The sequence below is a fragment of the Theropithecus gelada genome, chromosome 8 (genome assembly GCF_003255815.1).
Source record: "Theropithecus gelada isolate Dixy chromosome 8, Tgel_1.0, whole genome shotgun sequence".
Taxonomy (NCBI): domain Eukaryota; kingdom Metazoa; phylum Chordata; class Mammalia; order Primates; family Cercopithecidae; genus Theropithecus; species Theropithecus gelada.
Genome location: NC_037676.1, coordinates 66874669 through 66895340, shown reverse-complemented (window position 1 = coordinate 66895340; position 20672 = coordinate 66874669). Strand labels below are relative to the sequence as shown.

General features: G+C 36.6%; 1 protein-coding gene across 2 annotated transcripts in view; it reads left to right on the top strand.

Moving 5' to 3' along the window:
* The window catches only part of LOC112630225 (25-hydroxycholesterol 7-alpha-hydroxylase), a 208622-nt gene that overhangs the window by 163384 nt on the left and 24566 nt on the right, over window positions 1-20672 (top strand). For both annotated transcript variants that reach the window (XM_025394356.1, XM_025394355.1), the window contains exons 2-4: window positions 5762-5898; window positions 16004-16591; window positions 17068-17274. In XM_025394356.1, coding sequence (XP_025250141.1) covers window positions 5762-5898; window positions 16004-16591; window positions 17068-17274 — 932 coding nt within the window. The remainder of the gene's footprint in view (window positions 1-5761; window positions 5899-16003; window positions 16592-17067; window positions 17275-20672) is intronic.

Here is a 20672-nt window from a genome sequence, read left to right as displayed (position 1 = left end):
AAAATTTCCCCATGAGTCAAATGTGCAGAAATATAACTTTATTTCCTCATATCTGAACTCAAATTTCTCTTGAGCCCTGATTTTTGATGATGACTGAAAACACTGAAGACTTCTAGTGACATAGTTTGGCCACTTCTGATTCAAAACCTAGTCTCTTTTGTAAAATCATTTAATAAAATTTAAGACTCCCTCCCCTACTTCCTTTCTGTTGATCTGGTGAGTCCTGTTGTGCAAATGTTCCTATTGGTCCTCTTTGGCTTCCCCAGGGTGCCTCCTCAATATCTTTGGGTTAGTCCTCCACCTTTGTGTTCATTGCTAAAATGTGCCCAGTTGGTTGTAAATCTCACCTCATTTCCTGGCAAAGCAATACATTATGGCTTTGTGCTTTCTTGTCCCCACCAGGGCTCTCACTGGGGCTTCTGGTCTCCCTAGACTCAGCCACATCTTCCATCTACTCCTCCTCCTTTGGGATCTCCATCCACAGCCTTGTATTGAGATACTCCTCTTCCCAATATCCTGACAAACATGCCAATTCTTGATTATCAAGAGTTGTTGGAACATTTCTAAGTTTCCTTGTGCTAACATCAGAGCCCAAGAAGAGTGCGGGGATAAAGAGTGTTTCAAGAATTCAGTTCCAAGATATACTATGAAGCAAATTACCTTTTCCATTGAGGTTGCTGCCAAAGTAAGTCAAAGAAAGGTAAAACACAGCAGCTTCCAAAGCGCCTTGCTAAAAAAAAAAAAAAAAAAAAACAGTCATTCAAACTTTCAGAATTATCATCAGATACTGTAATATACATCAGTTGTGTAGTTTCTGAAATTTTAACCACATACACAAAAAGAAAATCTTCATTAATTCAGGAAAATAAAAAAAAATAAAACTAAGGCACTGTTACATATATTCAGTCACCTAATACAAATATATTACATCTTTAAACACTTTTAATAAATACATAATTTCATTTTTTCTAGTTAGTGTGCATGTATAAAGGTTGCTCACCACCTACTTAGGAGGTTATTGCAATAACCTGAATGCCCAGTCTAGAATGATTACAGGAAAAATGGAAAAGAAGAAATTCCTCTGACAAGTATAGATTGCTATAAGAAGCGCTGGACTTTTTTTTTTTTTTTTGAGACGGAGTCTCACAATGTCACCTGGGCTGGAGTGCAATGGCGCAGTCTCAGCTCACTGCAACCTCTGCCTCCCGGGTTCAAGCGACTCTCTTGCCTCAGCCTCCTGAGTAGCTGGGATTACAAGTGCCCACCAGCATGCCTGGCTAATTTTTTGTATTTTTAGTAGAGAGGGGGTTTCACTATGTTGGCCAGGCAGTTCTCGAACTCTTGACCTCATGATCTACCCACCTCAGCCTCCCAAAGTGCTGGGATTACAGGTGTGAGCCACTGTGCCCGGCAGCGCTGGGCTTTAAATGTCTAAGGAAAAAAATGTGCAGTAGGTCACTAGTCAAATTTTTAACGTGTTTATTTAACTACAGGTATAGCATGAAGATGAACTTCAAATATTATGAGAAATTAAGTATTCTGTGTTGGTCTACTCTTTTAAATTTCAATGTACCTCTTCTTAACTAAAGAGAAATGTCTTAAACCTCTTTATACTTTACAACTATTTTATGTATTTAGATTCTTCTCTAGTATTTCATTTTATTTATTTTATTTTGTTTTATTTTTTATTTTATTTTATTTTATTTTAGACAGAGTCTTGCTCTGTTGCCTAGGCTGGAGTGCAGTGGTGCAATCTTGGCTCACTGCAACCTCTGCCTCCTGGGTTTAAGTGATTCTTGTACCTCGCCTCTTGAGTAGCTGGGATTACAGGCAAGCTTTACCCTGTCCAGCTAATTTTTTGGCAGTTTTAGTAGAGACAGGGTTTGACCATGTTGGTCAGGCTGGTCTCCAACTCCTGGCCTCAAGTGATCTACCCTCCTTAGCGTCCCAAAGTGCTGGGATTACAGGCAGGAACCACCACTCACCATCTCCAAAATTTGTTTCCAGACAACTTTGGACTGCAGATGACATTTTGCACACACTTTAAGATATACTCTACAACTTATATGAAAGAAACTGCAAGCACTGATGCAATGGTACATGCATAGAACTTGGGTTTAGTTATCAAGAGCATGTAGAAGCTCAAATTTGTGTGATGTCTTAGATGTGTTCTCATAGTCCTTTAAATGGTAATGAGAAGATTTGAGGAAGTGTGTGTTGTTTGAGATTATAAGGGAGTAGGGAACATAGTATTTGTTAGTTCCCCATCATTGCTTTTGGACCTGTTTCTTTTAAGTTTTGGAACTTGATCATCCCCAATAAGCACTAAGCATCCTATATCCCTACTCAGCCATGGGCAATGTATATTTCATTTTCAAAGGCAGAGCATGAGAGAGACAAATAGCAGTATTTGTGTTGTGCTGTGTGTCAGCAGGCCTTTCTCGATCATTACGGTGATGTCTTTCCTCCCTAAATAATTTTTACAAATATACTGATGAAGACAGATTTCTGTTATCTATCTTTGATGGGTCATAAGTTGAACAAGCACTGTATTTTTTCCTGAAAATATGCACAGTTGTGACATGGTGTTTAATAGTCTTAAGCTTACTGCTGCCAAAATAAACACAGCTGTAAGAAATGATGACCCTCTCATCGTTGTAACAATAAAATAGCTTCCTAATGTGCTTCCCTAACTCTGAATGTTAAATTAATATCCCCTGGATTTCTGAGTCCCATCCTTTCCCCCCGCGGAAACCCCATGAAGAATACAGCTTTTGACCGAATGACAGAGCATAGAGGATGAAATTAGTTGCATTAAATTAGAATATGACAAAAAGCCTTTCTAAATCTTTGTCACAATGCAACATTCAAGCAACATTAAACCAAACAGAGTATAAGTAGATCAAAGAAGAGAGTTAATATTTTGAAAATAAATTTGGCGAACTAGATCACTTGCAAATTTGAAAGTGTCATTGATAGCATGTGAGCTGTGGCAGTTTGTAACTTGGGGATCCTATCCTACAGTTACATGTGTGGTCTCCTCTTATTCAGTCTTTGGATATGGAATTAACTGTATTAATGGTTTTTTTGGTTTTCTTATATTTCTCATAAAAGCAAGTCTCCATTGCTAAAGCCTGAATTCAAGAAAATAATGGGAGAAAGTATGATGAGTAAGATTCCCATTACTATGCAGTGTTTCTTGTTTTCCTATTTCTAAGTATGTGCATTTAAACAACAGCATACATTTTGTAAATTAGCATTAAGATAAATTGTCTTCTAAAAAGAGAAAGCAAAATCTTTCCTTTATTTCTATCATAACTTGGATTTATTTTAACATTCTTTCCCCTGAAATATCTGAGTTTTATTTTCAAAGTTAAATTCTACCACGTTGGGTTGTGAGAAAATAAAAGCCTCTAATAGGGTTAATCTAGCTACATAAAAGTCTATGCTGGGTATGATCATAATCTTGATCTTTGATTAAATCTGAGCTAGTAATATCTTGTGATTAATCAAAATGGGTTGCACTGCATGTAGCACAAGTCGTCTTCACAGATGGGCTTCAGAATCAGAGTTCTTTTGAATATTTATTTTAATCCTTTCTAGGGTAAAATGGCTTTGTTTTCTGTTTTTGTTTCTTTTTACCTTTTTTACTTTAAATCAGATTGAGTTCACCAAATAAATAACTAGGAAGAAATTTTGAAGTTTAGTCTTGCTAAGATTACAAATCAACAAAGAAAAAACTTGTATTTTAATTGATAGTATTCCAAAGGATGTTTTGTATGTTAAAAATGCAAATTATTAGTAAAATTTAACAAATCATCTCAATCATTGGTAGTTTGAATAAAAAAGTTATGAAAGACTATATCAAAATAATACCTCAAATAAATATATGGAGATTTTTATAGTTCTCAATTTAAGATTATTATTTCTCTTCTGATTATGTATTTCCTGTCTAATTGACATCTGATAACAAAGAGCTTTACTTTGGCAAATAAACTTTCCAACATCTAACACCCAGGGCACAGCAAGAGCCCTCAGATTCACATGCACAATGTCTGTCAGCTCTGGCAGTGAGCTGCTTTGGTGGTTTTTTTCCCTAGGTCCACAGGTTAACTGACTAATGTTTCTATAGTCAGAGTGCAGCTGTGGGACTCTAAGTCTTGCATCCTGTTACACAGCTTGTCTTTACATAGTTTCATGACTTTAGGAAAACTTGTTGATCTCTTAGGCCTTGAGAACTCTTACCTATAAAAGTGAGAAATTGCAAGAAAGCCTCCAAGGTGCCATCTAGTTCTAAACTCGGTGATAAGTCAATTCAGTGAAAAATTAAACAATAAATACTTCAATATGACTTGCACATCCTAAAGAACACATCTCCATTTACTATGTTAAGTACACTTAAGTGGGTTTAAAAAACTTCAAATCCAATAGTGCATCGTCCCTCTACACCTTTATTATATAATATAATTGAAGGGTTCTTAAGATTAAAAAAGAAAGAAAGAAAGAACGAAACCCTCATAACCTTTATTTGTGGAAAGACCTAAATGCCTATACATGAGTTGGAATTTAAAATGAGGTGGAGTTAGTTTGACTGGGTCTAAACATATAAAAACAATATGCTAAAGAGAAAACAAAATAATCAATAATTGACATTGTTTACATGATTTCCGACAAGCAGTTTGACTAGAACTTAGATTTGGCCTGTTCCACTGCACATCACCAAGCACATAGCAGATGACACAAACATTAATCAAAATAAGTTTAGGTCTCATTGATGAAATTGATCAAGCAGCATTTATAACATGACTTGTGAAAGACCAATAAAATCAGGCAGCTGATCATTTGTTTTTTATCAGTATTATAACTAACAATTTCATAGAGTAAATTATATCAGTTGATTTCGTTTCCTGGAGATCTTAGTCACACGTACCTACTTATGATGACGGTAAACACAATAGGAAATAAATAAAACAGATTGTAACCTAACTATCAGGCAGTCATAGAGGCCTTGCAAGACACAGTTCCTTCAAAAAGTTGCTCACCAGGATGCAAATGCAGACGAATGATATTATGGGCCCAGCACGGTGGCTCACGCCTGTAATCCCAGCGCTTTGGGAGGCCGAGTTGGGTGGATCACGAGCGGGAGATCGAGACCATCCTGGCTAACACGGTGAAACCCCGTCTCTACTAAAAATACAAAAACAAATTTAGCTGGGCATGGTGGCGGGTGCCTGTAGTCCCAGCTATTTGGGAGGCTGAGGCAGAGAATGGCGTGCACACGGGAGCCGAGATTGTGCCACTGCACTCCAGCCTGGGCGACACAGCGAGACTCCGTCTCAAAAAAAAAAAAAAAAGAATGATATAATGGACTTTGGAGATTCAGTGGGAGTACCCAGGGGGAAGGGTGAAATTGAGGTGAGGGATAAAAGACTACATATCGGGTACAGTTACACTGCTTGGGTGATGGGTGAACCAAAATCTCAGAAATCACAACTAAAGTACTTATCCATGTAACCAAAAACTCCCTGATCCCCAAAAACTGTTGAAGTAAAGTTGCTCACCAGAAGTTATGCATTGAACCATACATACTGGAGAAGCTCAGTAAACTCATGTCTATGATTAGAATCACTGAGTAAGAGAATAGAAAGAAGCAGTGCAATCCTGCAGTCATCTTCTAGATTCAATAAATAAACCACCTGTATTCAAATAAGAATGGAATGATTTGATTTTTCTTTTGTTCTTTTTTTTTTTTTCCTTATAGGAGACCCGGTGAGCCTCCATTGATAAAAGGTTGGCTTCCTTATCTTGGAGTGGTCCTGAAATTACGAAAAGACCCCTTAAGTTTCATGAAAACACTTCAAAAGCAACATGGTGACACTTTCACTGTTCTTCTCGGTGGTAAGAAGCACTTTTATTAATACCTTATATATGACATAATTTTTCACTTGTTCTTTAAAGTCTTTCTGTTTTTCTCTAGGCAAAATGTAGAATATTTGTATATTTTTATTTTATTTTGTGGAGCTAATGTGAAAGAAAACTATTATTTTTAGTTCAGTGATCCTCACATTAAAAATCAAATCACAGAACTCTCTTCATGGTACTTAGGGAACCCCTCTTTCCAGCCATCACCTGTCATTTTGGTTTGGTTTAGTTTGGTTTGAAGAATGGTAGAAAAAATATGTATACAACTGTACAAAAGCTAGAATGTGTTTTTTAAATTAATGCTCTTTATTTTGTAGAGCAGTTTTAGGTTTATAGAAAATTTAGTAGTTCAGAGAGTTCCCATATACCCCCTCCCCCAATCACAGTTTCCCTGACTGTATCTATGTAGTATATTTGTTACAACTGATGAGCCAATATTGATCAATTATTAAAAATCCATGATTTACATTGCAGTCTATTCTTTGCGTTGTGTAGTTCTTTGGGTTTTCACAAACGTATAATGACATGTATCCGCCATCACGGTATTATATGGAGTAGCTTTACTCCTTTAAAAATTTCCTGTGCTCCACCTATTCATTCTTTTTTCCCTGCCTCTGAGTCTCCAGCAACCACTGGTCAAGAATGTATTTTTCATTTTAAAACTTTCATTGCACTTCAGACTTTAATAAAGTATTCACCAAAACACCAAGACAAGTGAAGAAGAAAAAAACCAGCAAGATTGCTACACACCCCAAATATTCCAGGATTGGGAGAAGCTGGACTGTTCCTAGCTTACCCTTTTTTAAGACCCAAACTGTGTAGCTGTATCAGCTATTGATTGCTGAGTAACAAATCCTCCAAAAGTTTAATGGCTTAAAATAACAACTGGTCTGGCCTGAGTCACTTGTGTGGCTTGTCTGGACTCTGGATGGGAGCTGGATGATCCCAGATGGTCTCATCACATGCCTGGGTGGGCCACCTTGACCACAGGGTCTTTCATCCTCAAGAAAAGTTTCTTACATGGCAGTTAGCGTCTCAAGGGAGTGAGAGAAAAAGCTTCAAGGTCTCTTGAGGCCTAGGATCAGATATTGCAAAACCTCACTTCCACCATATCCTATTAGTTAAACCAAGTCACAGTGCAGCCCAGATTCAAGGGCAGGAAAAGAGACTCCACCTCTTCCTGGAAGGAGTAGCAGAGCCACATTGCATGGGTGCACATGTAGAGAGATGGAAGGAATTCATTGTACACAACCTTCCACATCAGTTTATGGCCTGGGCTAGCTCTTCCCTCTCTTTGCTTTTCCACGTCCTGCCTATGCTCTGAAAGCTGATCTCTACACACTAGATTACCCACACCTCTTTGCTTGTTGAGTATTGCCAGTGGGAGGGCAAGAAGAGGCTGAGTCTCACTCCTCACTCTCACTGGGGCTCTGGTAACACAGTTCATTCTCCTTCCTTCACATGGTAACTGAAGACATCCAGTATAATCTCCCTTAGATCCCCATGTATCTACCAATTGTACCTACATTTCCCAATGATCTACTACCTTTTCTCCAATTTCAAAGAATGTTCAAGACACTCCATCTCCCTGTCCCCATGACCCTTTCTTCCTGCCTCCTCTGGGCTGGTACATCTTGATTCATTCTCTCACACATGCATCTTCATTTTTTTTCTTTCTTGGGTTCTTACCATCAGTTATAATCATGCTTAAGGTTCTCCTCTAGTTACTTTCCACTTTTCTTCTTTTCTTTTTCTTTTTTTTTTTTTTGTTTTTTTTTTGTTTTTTTTTTTTGTTTTTTTTTTTTGTTTTTTTTGAGACGGAGTCTCGCTCTGTCGCCCAGGCTGGAGTGCAGTGGCCAGATCTCAGCTCACTGCAAGCTCCGCCTCCCAGGTTCACGCCATTCTCCTGCCTCAGCCTCCCGAGTAGCTGGGACTACAGGCGCCTGCCACCTCGCCCGGCTAGTTTTTTGTATTTTTTAGTAGAGACGGGGTTTCACTGTGTTAGCCAGGATGGTCTCGATCTCCTGACCTCGTGATCCGCCCGTCTCGGCCTCCCAAAGTGCTGGGATTACAGGCTTGAGCCACCGCGCCCGGCTCTTTTTTTTTTTTTTAATTTATTTATTATTATTATACTTTAAGTTGTAGGGTACATGTGCATAACATGCAGGTTTGTTACATATGTATACTTGTGCCATGTTGGTGTGCTGCACCCATCAACTCGTCATTTACATCAGGTATAACTCCCAGTGCAATCCCTCCCCCCTCCCCCCTCCCCATGATAGGCCCCAGTGTGTGTTGTTCCCCTTCCTGAGTCCAAGTGATCTCATTGTTCAGTTCCCACCTATGAGTGAGAACATGCGGTGTTTGGTTTTCTGTTCTTGTGATAGTTTGCTAAGAATGATGGTTTCCAGCTGCATCCATGTCCCTACAAAGGACACGAACTCATCCTTTTTTATGGCTGCATAGTATTCCATGGTGTATATGTGCCACATTTTCTTAATCCAGTCTGTCACTGATGGACATTTGGGTTGATTCCAAGTCTTTGCTATTGTGAATAGTGCTGCAATAAACATACGTGTGCATGTGTCTTTATAGCAGCATAATTTATAATCCTTTGGGTATATACCCAGTAATGGGATGGCTGGGTCATATGGTACATCTAGTTCTAGATCCTTGAGGAATCACCATACTGTTTTCCATAATGGTTGAACTAGTTTACAATCCCACCAACAGTGTAAAAGTGTTCCTATTTCTCCACGTCCTCTCCAGCACCTGTTGTTGCCTGACTTTTTAATGATCACCATTCTAACTGGTGTGAGATGGTATCTCATTGTGGTTTTGATTTGCATTTCTCTGATGGCCAGTGATGATGAGCATTTTTTCATATGTCTGTTGGCTGTATGAATGTCTTCTTTTGAGAACTGTCTGTTCATATCCTTTGCCCACTTTTTGATGGGGTTGTTTGTTTTTTTCTTGTAAATTTGTTTGAGTTCTTTGTAGGTTCTGGATATTAGCCCTTTGTCAGATGAGTAGATTGCAAAAATTTTCTCCCATTCTGTAGGTTGCCCGTTCACTCTGATGGTAGTTTCTTTTGCTGTGCAGAAGCTCTTTAGTTTAATGAGATCCCATTTGTCAATTTTGGCTTTTGCTGCCGTTGCTTTTGGCGTTTTAGACATGAAGTCTTTGCCCATGCCTATGTCCTGAATGGTACTACCTAGGTTTTCCTCTAGGATTTTTATGGTATTAGGTCTAACATTTAAGTCTCTAATCCATCTTGAATTAATTTTCGTATAAGGAGTAAGGAAAGGATCCAGTTTCAGCTTTCTACTTATGGCTAGCCAATTTTCCCAGCACCATTTATTAAATAGGGAATCCTTTCCCCATTTCTTGTTTCTCTCAGGTTTGTCAAAGATCAGATGGCTGTAGATGTGTGGTATTATTTCTGAGGACTCTGTTCTGTTCCATTGGTCTATATCTCTGTTTTGGTACCAGTACCATGCTGTTTTGGTTACTGTAGCCTTGTAGTATAGTTTGAAGTCAGGTAGCGTGATGCCTCCAGCTTTGTTCTTTTGACTTAGGATTGTCTTGGAGATGCGGACTCTTTTTTGGTTCCATATGAACTTTAAAGCAGTTTTTTCCAATTCTGTGAGGAAACTCATTGGTAGCTTGATGGGGATGGCATTGAATCTATAAATTACCTTGGGCAGTATGGCCATTTTCACGATATTGATTCTTCCTATCCATGAGCATGGTATGTTCTTCCATTTGTTTGTGTCCTCTTTAAGAGAGTTGCGTATATTTGCTATCTCTAGTTATGTATCTCCTAGAGCTCTCCTAACTATAACCAGCCTTCAGCCTTGCTGAAGTTATTTCCTGGTCCACCTACCTAGACCTCTCTACCTGGTTTGACAATGCTGATCGCTTGTTCCTTCCTGAAATACTCTACTCCTCCTTTACTCTCCATACTCCCCATTCTGGTTCTTTATCTAAATCATCTACATGCATGCCTTTTTCTTAGCTCAACCCTTATGTCTTCCTTCAGCCAGCCTTGGAAGTTTGTATTCTGTTCTTAGAGAGCCAGTAATTTTCTTCTGCCTGTAACTACTTTGCTGAGGGTCAGAGGCAACCTTTGGAAACTACAGTGACTTAATTTCAGTGCTACCATTTTAATGCAGTATTTGGGAGAAATGATCCAACTGGAGGAAATTATCAGCATGATTGAGTTCTCACATGGACAGACAGTTTCATCACAACTTACTCCTTTGCCTGGAAGCTGGCTAGTCTGAGGTGGTGGATCATGAGGTCAGGAGTTCGAGACCATCCTGGCCAGCATGGTGAAACCTCATCTCTACTAAAAAAAATAAATAAATAACAGTACAGAAATTAGCTGGGCATGGTGACATGTGCCTGTAGTCCCAGCTACTTGGGAGGCTGAGGCAGGAGAATCACTTGAACCCAGGAGGCAGAGGTTGCAGTGAGCCGAGATCACACCACTGCACTCCAGCCTATTGACAGAACGAGACTCCGTCTCAAAAAAAAAAAAAAAAAAAAAAAAAAAAAAAAAAAAAAATTGTATGCACTCTGATTTCAGAAAAATTGAAATTGAAAACAATCATGCATTTTAGAGGAATTTTAGTATATACAGTAGTCCTCATAAGGCCCCCCGAAGATCAGGTCTCCACCAGCCTTTCCAGCCCAGTCTCTTGTTGCTGCTCACCTTGTGCTTCACACACCATGAATGCACCATGTTGTTTGAAATTTCCTCCTCACACACCATACCTGGTGGGGCCTCTGGGTTTTCTTTATCTTGCTGTTCTTTCTGCCAGAATGTTGTTGTTTACCTGACTGACATGGACTCAACTTTTGAGGCCAGAGTCACACATTATTTCCTCTCAATAGCCTTTGCTGACTCCTCCTATATTTGGTGCCTCTTCTCCAGGGTCCAATTACTCCCAGTATCACTTCTGTAAGAGCATTTAATACATCGTGAAGTTATTACCAATTCACTTGTCTGTCTCCCATCATTATTCTGTTAGCTTCTCTATTGTCAACATTTAGTCTAGAGCTCAGAACTGATTTTCAATGAATATTGGATGGAGAAACCCCTAATTCCTTAGAGCTGATGAAACACTGGAATACTGTACAGATAAAAGCCTGAGCTGGTGCTTCTCCTCTAAGTGAGCCTTGGGCTTTATGGTACCAAAACTATATTGTTCACTTAAAAAAAAAGTCATTCTTACTTTAAATAATTAACGCCGGTGTTTCTAATGAAGAGATAGAACAAGTGATTGAAATGTTCAGATTTTCTTTTTTTAATACCAAAAATGTACAAAAATAACCTAAGATGATTGTGCAGAAAGTTGTGGCAGATTTGAATCACTTTATTTACTTTTCAGAAAATTGTCAATTTCTGCTGACACTTGATTTCTTAATCTTAGGTACCAAGAAGCTTGCTGAATTTCTAACATCTAAATAATTTGACCATGGTTATGTTTGAACTCAACAGTAGACAACCACAGTTAAATGTGCACGATACCTCCCTTTTGCTTCTTACTAGAATTTGAATAAATTCCTGTCAAGAAATCCCGTTAATGTATATGGTTCTAATGATCAGTTTGCAAAGTAACTCATTTAGAAAATGTGAAATGAAGAACAAAGTCTTCCGCTCTTGTCTCATGATGTGATTTCACTGAGTGTATGTTCTTGCATGATGAGCAAATGATTGTCATCCCCAAAAGTCTCAAGGGACATGAATGTCATCTTAATAAAGAAATTAAAAGGTACATCTTTTCATGAGAAACCATGTAAATTCTTGACCTGTCGCAGAAAATAGTTCTCTAATTGGTTTTGTGTGGTGGTGCAGCGGAATCGTTTTCCCTAGATGTCAGCCCAGCAAAGCACCACTGTACATCATTGTCAGCAGCTAGTGAAATCTTCCTAATAAGAGGGGGGATATGTGCATGTGGCCATCCTCATAAAGTACAAAGTTGACTCTTATTTCACTCTCCCAACCGATATTTGCAGCTTGAGATTAAAAAATTCTATTGTAAAACAAGCTAAACACAGAGATTAAAAGCTTCTAATTATGAAAATTGTTAAAATTCAAATTTGTCTCTTTTTTTGGGGAGACAAGTTCTCCTTTTGTCACCCAGACTGGAGTGCAGTAGCATAATCATAATTCACCGCAGCCTTAAATTCCTGAGTTCAAGTGATCCTCCCACCTTGGCTTCCTGAGTAGCTGGGACCACAGGTGTGTGCCACCACACCTGCCTAATTTTTTTTAAGGTTTTTTGTAGAGATGGGGTCTCCCTATGTTGCCCAGGTTGGTCTTGAACACCTGGCCTCAAGTGAACCTCTGGCATTGGTTATATTTTTTTATGGGACATTTCTATGCCAAGCAGCCAATTTTTGTGAGATATATATCTATATATATAGATATATATCTATATATATATATATCTTTGTATAGCACCAAATATCTGAAATGAAAACATCAAAATTCGATTTATAATGATCCAGATGTCAAAACTTTTTGTTTGACATTAGGATGAATGACTGAATTTTTAAAAAACATCTACGAATATACTTTGAATTGTGTAGCTTTACCTTCCTAAAGAATTAATTTTAAAGGAAGTGGAAAGGCTACTAAGGTGTAAAATCTCTTATGCAGGTTATACAGGAATGCTAGAATTAATATTGTAAGGCCAGTTAGCTCCTAAAAAGGGAAGAGAATGAAATGATTGGCAAGGAAGATATCAAAAATTTTGACCTGACTTCAAATTTACTGCATCTAAGAATGATTTATATTGTATTTTTCTTGCAGATATGGCCCCACTTTGACATTTATATTTTAGACAAATGCAAACTCTGAAATTCTTTAAATCAATATTTCATATCAACTGCTGACAGCATTCTCTTCTTTTTGGAAAACATGGAAAAGGGTGTTGTTTTTACCTCGTGATCTTTGTAAACTAGGTAACATGCCTGATGACACTGGTCATTCATTTACATAAAATCACCCTGGAGCAAAAGTTAATGTTGCTGCAAGAATACACAGCCTTCAGAATACCTTTTCAGAAAAGTTCCTTTGTTAAGAAATTTAAATTCATTTTATGAATGTATATGAGTTTTCCTAACTGTCTGATTAAAGATCACAAAGAAACTCTGGTTTTGCATCTCACATTAGCAGATGGTGGACAGATGGTTTAAATTAATATTAATTTTGGAAAACTTAGCTTAAATTGTTTATACTGAAGATTAAAAGTTGGAAAGCCAGCTAACATCTCCAGGGTTATTAGTACTTCCAAACCCACATGAAAAGTAAAATCCGGAAAATCAAAATGTCTTCTTCTGAAGCAATTCACATGTCAATCAAAAAGATAGTAGGTAAAACATAATGCCTTGATGTTGAAGGACACTGAAATAAGAATGAGAAAGAGAAAACACAGATCCTAGTGTGAAAAGAGCCTTGAAAGGAGTAAGATTAGATCTACAGAAAAACAAAGCTAATCAGTACTGATTTTTATAAAGAACCGATATACAAACAACTGCTTACATTTTTAAAAGCAATTTATTAGTAATTGGTTGCTAACTTGAACCATTTTGTCCACATTCAACTTTTATTCCTTTTATTTGAAATTAACTTCATTGTTTTTTTCCATACCCTCATTCCCAAGAGGGTGGGGATAGGAGAGAGGAGGAAATAGAGACAGAGAGAGACAGAGAAGGAGAGAGACAGAGAGAGAGAGAGAGAGAGAGAGTAAGAGAGAAGAATGTGTGTATTTGTAATGATTGTAGACAAAACAAAAAATGTAACATGTATACAGCCTCTACTTCAGTAGGCCCAATAACAGGTAGCTCATGCTGTCATGTCTGAATATGTTTTTCTCTTTCCACTTAGATTTAGATTAATATAGAAAATTGTAGAAAAAAATTCAAAATATTCTCTAAATATTGTGTGTTTTACAAATTGAATCTTTTATACACTCTGGTAATATTAGGGAATAATTTAAAATAACCCCAAAGATATTTAGCAGAATCCTTTTATTTAGTGAAAGGAGAAAAGTATGAATCACCACCTGTGAAAATACACAACTTTGCCTAAAATTATATCTTTTGCAAAATAAGAGAATTGATTTTTTTCAATTATTTGTCAGGCAGATGCTGGCAATTTTATTTAATTAAGTGGCTATGATAAAGCAGGTGTCATAAAATATGCTTAAATTGGGTTGAATCCTTTTTGCTCTCCCCAGAGCACATACACACACACAAATTTAGTTTACCTTGTAGAAGACAGCTTTAGGATCTGACCAGAATGAACAGCCACTTCTAGCTTTACTAGCATCCTAGATCCACTCACATTATTGAATTAATCAAGGGGAAAATGAGTGAATACAATTTAAGTCATCTGAGTCATTTTTAGAAAATAAATCATAGCACATGTATATTCATGTATATTAAAAACTTAAGTTGTGTTTCAAAATTGTGAAACAAAAACATATTCATCTGTTTCTACGATTAGGTTGAAAATTACTTCAAAACTTTATTTGAAATATCTTGCACCAAACTGAATTAAATTTCTATGATGCCATTTGAGTTACCACAAATAACAAGTGAGAAGTTGTTCCACTAACAAAGCAACACACACACACACACACACACACACACACACACAGACTCAAACAGGAATAATGACATGAAAATAATAAATAAGTAGATGTTAATGTTCTTAGGATCATCTAAAGTTTATGCCTGTTCTGTACAGGAAAGACATTAAATGTCATTATTGATTACTACCTGCGTGATATTTCTAATTAGAAGGAATCCTAAAACAGCACTCTAGTGAGAAGACAAAGAGTAGTGCATGGTGAGTAACTTCTCATCAAGGGTCTGCCACTGAAAATGGCACCATGATCTTGTCCCTTAACATCTCTTGACTTTCTTCAACTTTATCAGCTGATAAATGCAGAGGGTAAGCTAGCAATTCTCCAAGGTCTCTGCCAATTTTGAGAGACAAACTATAGTATGACTGTGTTCCTCAAGATGCCTACTTATAAGAATTACTTGAGGACCTTATCAAAAAGGACACTTGTGGGACCCCCTCCAAGCCTTCTGAATCAAAATCTTGCAGTAATCTGTATTTTTTGCAAGCATCCCAAGTTTTTAAATCGATGTTTGGGTAACACTGATATGTGGAAAAGGTAAATGTCATCACCTCCAAGAGACCTTGATGATAACTCCAGGCCAACTGAAGCAAACTCCACTTTTTGCTTCCCTTATGCTGTGTTTCACCTCTGCCATGTCACAATCCATAAGGATGCAGTGATTTCTCTGCATCATTGTATCTCAAGAGGAAAGGGATCCAACTAAGATTCCGGATCTTAATCAATGTGGTGAATGGTGAATGAATTCCTGAATGAATGGATGAATGGATGTGTTCTAGTTCAGACTCCTGTGTCAGTCACAAGTCAGTATGTGACCTTGAACATGTTATTAAATCTCCCTCATCTATAAAAGTGAAAATGCTGGCATTAGTGGATTTTTGCTAGTGTTGAATTAGACATTTATTTGTGAGTACCTGCTCCATACAGTATGGTCATTTATGTGAGTTAAAATTATTGTATTTGAACAAAACTCAGATGACACCTAAGTATGAAAAAGCTCTTTATGAAGTATAAATACTCAGAAATGGAAGGGCATGTTGCCAATTTGTTTTCTGCTTTACTGAGGGAAAAATATGAGAAGTATTGAAGTCCAGGGATTATGAGAATATTTAAAGGATATTTAAAATATTCAGGTACTTTAGTTAGAATAAAAATTGGAAGAGTAAGCCATCTTTTTAAAGGTTAGTAAGAACTTCAGGATATTTTACTTCATGTTTCTAGAGTGTTTTCCACCATCTTTCATTTTCAAAGGAAACATGTAGTGTACCTTCGAATAAAATGGATTTGTATTAAACTTTGTGTCTTAGGTATTAGGGTCTTTCTAATTTTGATTAAAATATTTTTAAACTCATGGTGTTTATTTCTGTTTTATTAAGAAATGAACTTATATTCTCTCTCTCTCTCTCTCTCTCTTTTAGGAAAGTACATAACATTTATCCTGGACCCCTTCCAGTACCAGCTAGTGATAAAAAATCATAAACAATTAAGCTTTCGATTATTTTCTAATAAACTATTAGAGAAAGCATTTAGTATCAGTCAGTTGCAAAAAAATCATGACATGAATGATGAGCTTCACCTCTGCTATCAATTTTTGCAAGGCAAATCTTTGGACATACTCTTGGAAAGCATGATGCAGAATCTAAAACAAGTGTTTGAATCCCAGCTACTAAAAACAACAAGTTGGGACACGGAACAATTGTATCCATTCTGCAGCTCAATAATATTTGAGATCACATTTACAACTATATATGGAAAAGTTCTTGTTTGTGACAACAAATTTATTAGTGAGCTAAGAGATGATTTTTTAAAATTTGATGACAAGTTTGCATATTTAGTATCCAACATACCCATTGAGCTTCTAGGAAATGTCAAGTCTATTAGGAAGAAAATTATAAAATGCTTGTCATCAGAAAACTTAGCCAAGATGCAAGGATGGTCAGAAGTTTTTCAAAGCAGGCAAGATGTCCTGGAGAAATATTATGTGCACGAGGACCTTGAAATAGGAGGTAAGAACTTCTGAATGAGTACTTGCCTAAAACAAAATAATTTACAATAGACCTTTGAAATAAAAAGACAAAATGGTGACCTTGAAAATTTTTTATGCTCTTTCTAATTGGCTAATGATAAAATCTTTTACTCTGATATAACCCTGTATGATAATTGATTTTTTTTTTTTTTTTTTTTTTTTTTTTTTTTGCTGAGGTGGTAAAACAAGATACTTAATGGTGATAATGAGAAAGAGTATAACTAAGCTGCATTTACTCCTCTTATCTCATCCCCCAGCACCCCGCCCCCCGATACACATTACATTTTAAACTATTCTCATTAAGCAGAAAATTAGACTTCAGAAGCCTATTGGTTCTCATTAGCATGCACTGATCCTTGGCTGGGTCTGTGTCCTAACATCTTTTAATTAGCACACTGCAAATCTAATCAGTGTAATAAACGCTATTAATCTTCCTTTTCACTTATTTTCTCCCAGCACATCATTTAGGCTTTCTCTGGGCCTCTGTGGCAAACACTATTCCAACTATGTTCTGGGCAATGTATTATCTTCTGCGGCACCCAGAAGCTATGGCAGCAGTGCGTGACGAAATTGACCGTTTGCTGCAGTCAACAGGTCAAAAGAAAGGGTCTGGATTTCCCATCCACCTCACCAGAGAACAATTGGACAGCCTGATCTGCCTAGGTAATTTATTTTTATCTGTTATGAAGAGAAGAAGGTACCTCTCTGCAAACTCAGTTTATCACTCATAGCTGTTTACCAAGAGGTAGAGGACACAGCTGCCTAATTGACATAATAACACCCATTTGCATCAATTATAAATTATGTAGTTTATAGCCGTAGATACTCTCATTGCATGTAAACATTAAGGCCTAGGTAATTAACTATGCAAGGTATGCAAAAGGCTAAACCAAAGCTTTGCAATTATTTGGAAAAAAGTTTATGCCTATTAAATCATTTGATTCTGAGCATCTGTTGATGTGCTAATGCTTTCCAACACTGCTGCACTATCTTGTCAAGAAGTATTTAGGGATTAAAAAGGAAAGTGTTGCAAAAAAGACACCCTGTGTGCAAATTATATTTCTTGCCTAAAATGATATCTATATTTTCAAGCACAGGTTAGACGTTTTATGGAGTGTGTGATCCTCAAAAACATAGAAAAAAGTTTTCCATTGGAAATTCATGATTTAAACCCACAAAAAAAAATAAAAGAAGGAAAAAATAGAAAAGAAGAAAGGGAGGAGGGAGGGAGGGAAGGAAGGAAGAGAGAAAGGGAGAAAAACAAAAGGAAAAGCAACAACTACAAACTATTCCTGTGAAACATTGATATTTTATAAAATATTCACTGACTCGTGAGATATACATGGTCACTATTTCAAATATGTTTGAGGCTGGTAGTGACTAAGGTTGTTTTGTATTTCTACATAGGCCTGTACCTCAATGACTGGAGCTTTTAATCGCAGCAGATTTCATTCCCCTTTACTACTTTGAGAAGGCTGTTCACTACCATTCCCTGATTGAACTTCTACTGCCAAAGTTAAATTCCATACCAATGAGTTATTCTCTATTCTTTCTGTATTGACATTTCATCCTGCAGTATCCTTTAGGGTACAATATTCCAAGTTTCTTTGGACAAATGCAGGAACAAATGTTCACATATTTCTGTTTATTCCTTTGACAATGTAGGCAAGCATTTTAGTCTATGTTGGTCTCAATTTTTTATCTTTTAAATATGTTCCAGGTTATTTAATGGGAACTTTCAGGAGCAAAAGTCCTCCCAGGTTTGGTCAGTGTTCACCATCAGTGGCCATTTAAGAAAATGGTCCAAGTGTTCTAGAGATTGTTCTCACTTCTTAGGCTGAGGCCCATTGAGACCATGCCAGAAAGCATGCCTTATACTGGCAGTCAGTTAGGAAAAATGTGTTGCCTTGTAGTTTGTGTCTTTAGCATAGGTTATCAAATACATTTTATATTTTCTTTAAAAAAAATCTCCACATTACTAAAATACAAATGCTCTTTTATTTTTCTTTGCAGAATTATTGGGGAACAAATATGGAACATTTGTGTAAATTTTGGGTAGTTGCTCCACTTGGATACACAGTATTTTCTGGCATATTTATAATTTCTATGAAGATCTAGGTTGCATTTCCCATATATTCAAGCAGTTTCCCTTGCATTTTATGAATAAGATGACACATATTGGGAAGTAAGGCAAATACACTAAAAGGAATATGTGTTTGTGTTCTGTATAGTTATTACTCTTAAAAAATCTAGTCGTAATTCATCCACTCTCTTTTTACTTTCAACTTTTTGCTATTAAAAAATCATTTTTAAATTTCAGTATTAAAGCAGAAACATTTAAATTTATTAGACCAGAAGAAATGGCAGATTCCAGAGTTATAATCTGAGTCCATTTAAGCCCATAGCTAGAGCTAGAGATTTTCACTGTTGGATCCCTCATAAACTTACAAGTCTCCTGTCATTGATGAATGAATAAAAACAACAAAAATCCCAAGCAAGTTTAGATCCACCTAGATAAAGGCAGTACCTTCAGCAGCCTGGATGGTTCATCACGACCTCGGTTACCAGCAGAGGCCAGTGCTGTTCATTACGAGAATTTAAAATGATGGGGCCGACTGTGATCTAGAAAATAATGTGTATGTTTTTTCTTTCAAAAGATAGAAGGTTTATGCAGATCAGAGCAAACTTATATGTGAATTAGTTACATAACAAATAACCTCTGCAGATAGTCATAGCTCAGTTGTATTTCTCCGTATTGAAAGAGCATGAACTATATGTGCAAAGGCAAGACGTACACAAATATTTACCACGTGCCATGTGGTATGTGTGTATGTGCTTATTCTTCTTGTCTTCTTTAGGAAACAGTTTTATGTGGTTTAAATGCAATGTCTTAAAAAAATTAAACTTTTATCATTATAAGAGGAAAAAAGATAACAATGACAAAATGATTGCTGTACTTTTTCCAGGAAGTAGGATTTTGGCAGTATTACAGCAAAGAGAAAAGATGTTCTTCTTTTTACAGAAATTTTGCATGTCAGCACACTTTGATTATAAAGCAGAGTTGAGAAGGAACTGCCAAAGTCTGTTTAAGTAATTTAAAGCAATCATCTGCTGTAAGAGGTTATGATAGATTTGTCCTTTTTTCAATGCTCTTGAGAATCTCTCTTTAAAACTATTCTACTCTTATTTTAGGCAAAGAAAACAACTCTACGTTTTTTCTATATTTATGTATCTTGTTAAGATTCTGCTTATCGTGACCTCAGTAAAACATTTTATCTATTAATAATTAGTTAAGATCTCTATAATTACATTTAAATGAAAATTTAAAATAAGTTGGTAGATATGAGGTTTCAGTAACTGTTACTTGGCACTTAAATCTCAGTAGGAAAAAATTGCTGATAGAATGGAAGTTTGAGAAACTCTGAGGGAAAAGTAAGAATTTTTCAGTTATCCCAGAAAAAATCTGGGGTGGAGTTAGTATTTAGAACTGCAGGTTTTAGATATAGGAAAAAGAAAAAAGATAATTCAGAAAGACAAAGATAAGAAAAAAAGATAATGCAAGGAGTAAAAGCTCTCAAAATTGGAATTTTGATAAATCAGTTGCAAATAACCTTGATGAATACCACTTCTTAATGGTTTATTTGAATAACAGATAAATAACTTAGTATAATGGTACACGGTATAGGCTCAATAAATGTTATCTGTTGTTATCACCAAATGACATTTAACCTCTGCGATGTCCCTATGTAGTTTATATTGTTTTCTTCATTTGCAATTATTTATGAACATCATGCTCAAGTCTACCTTACCTCATAGGAGCGCTCTTTTGATGACTCACCGGTGAAAAGAGCAAACATACTCTAGAATGTCAAGGTATATTAAAACTGTCACATGGCTCAGGTGAATTGCAGATACCTAATGTTGTTCAGTGACATATTCTCAAATTGAGAAAAGTTGCAAACATGGTCCAGTTGTGGGATATTAAAGTAAAGGGAGATGCCTTAAAACTGGAACTGGGCAAAATCTGTAATACTTTTTTAAAAAGAATATTATAAATTATA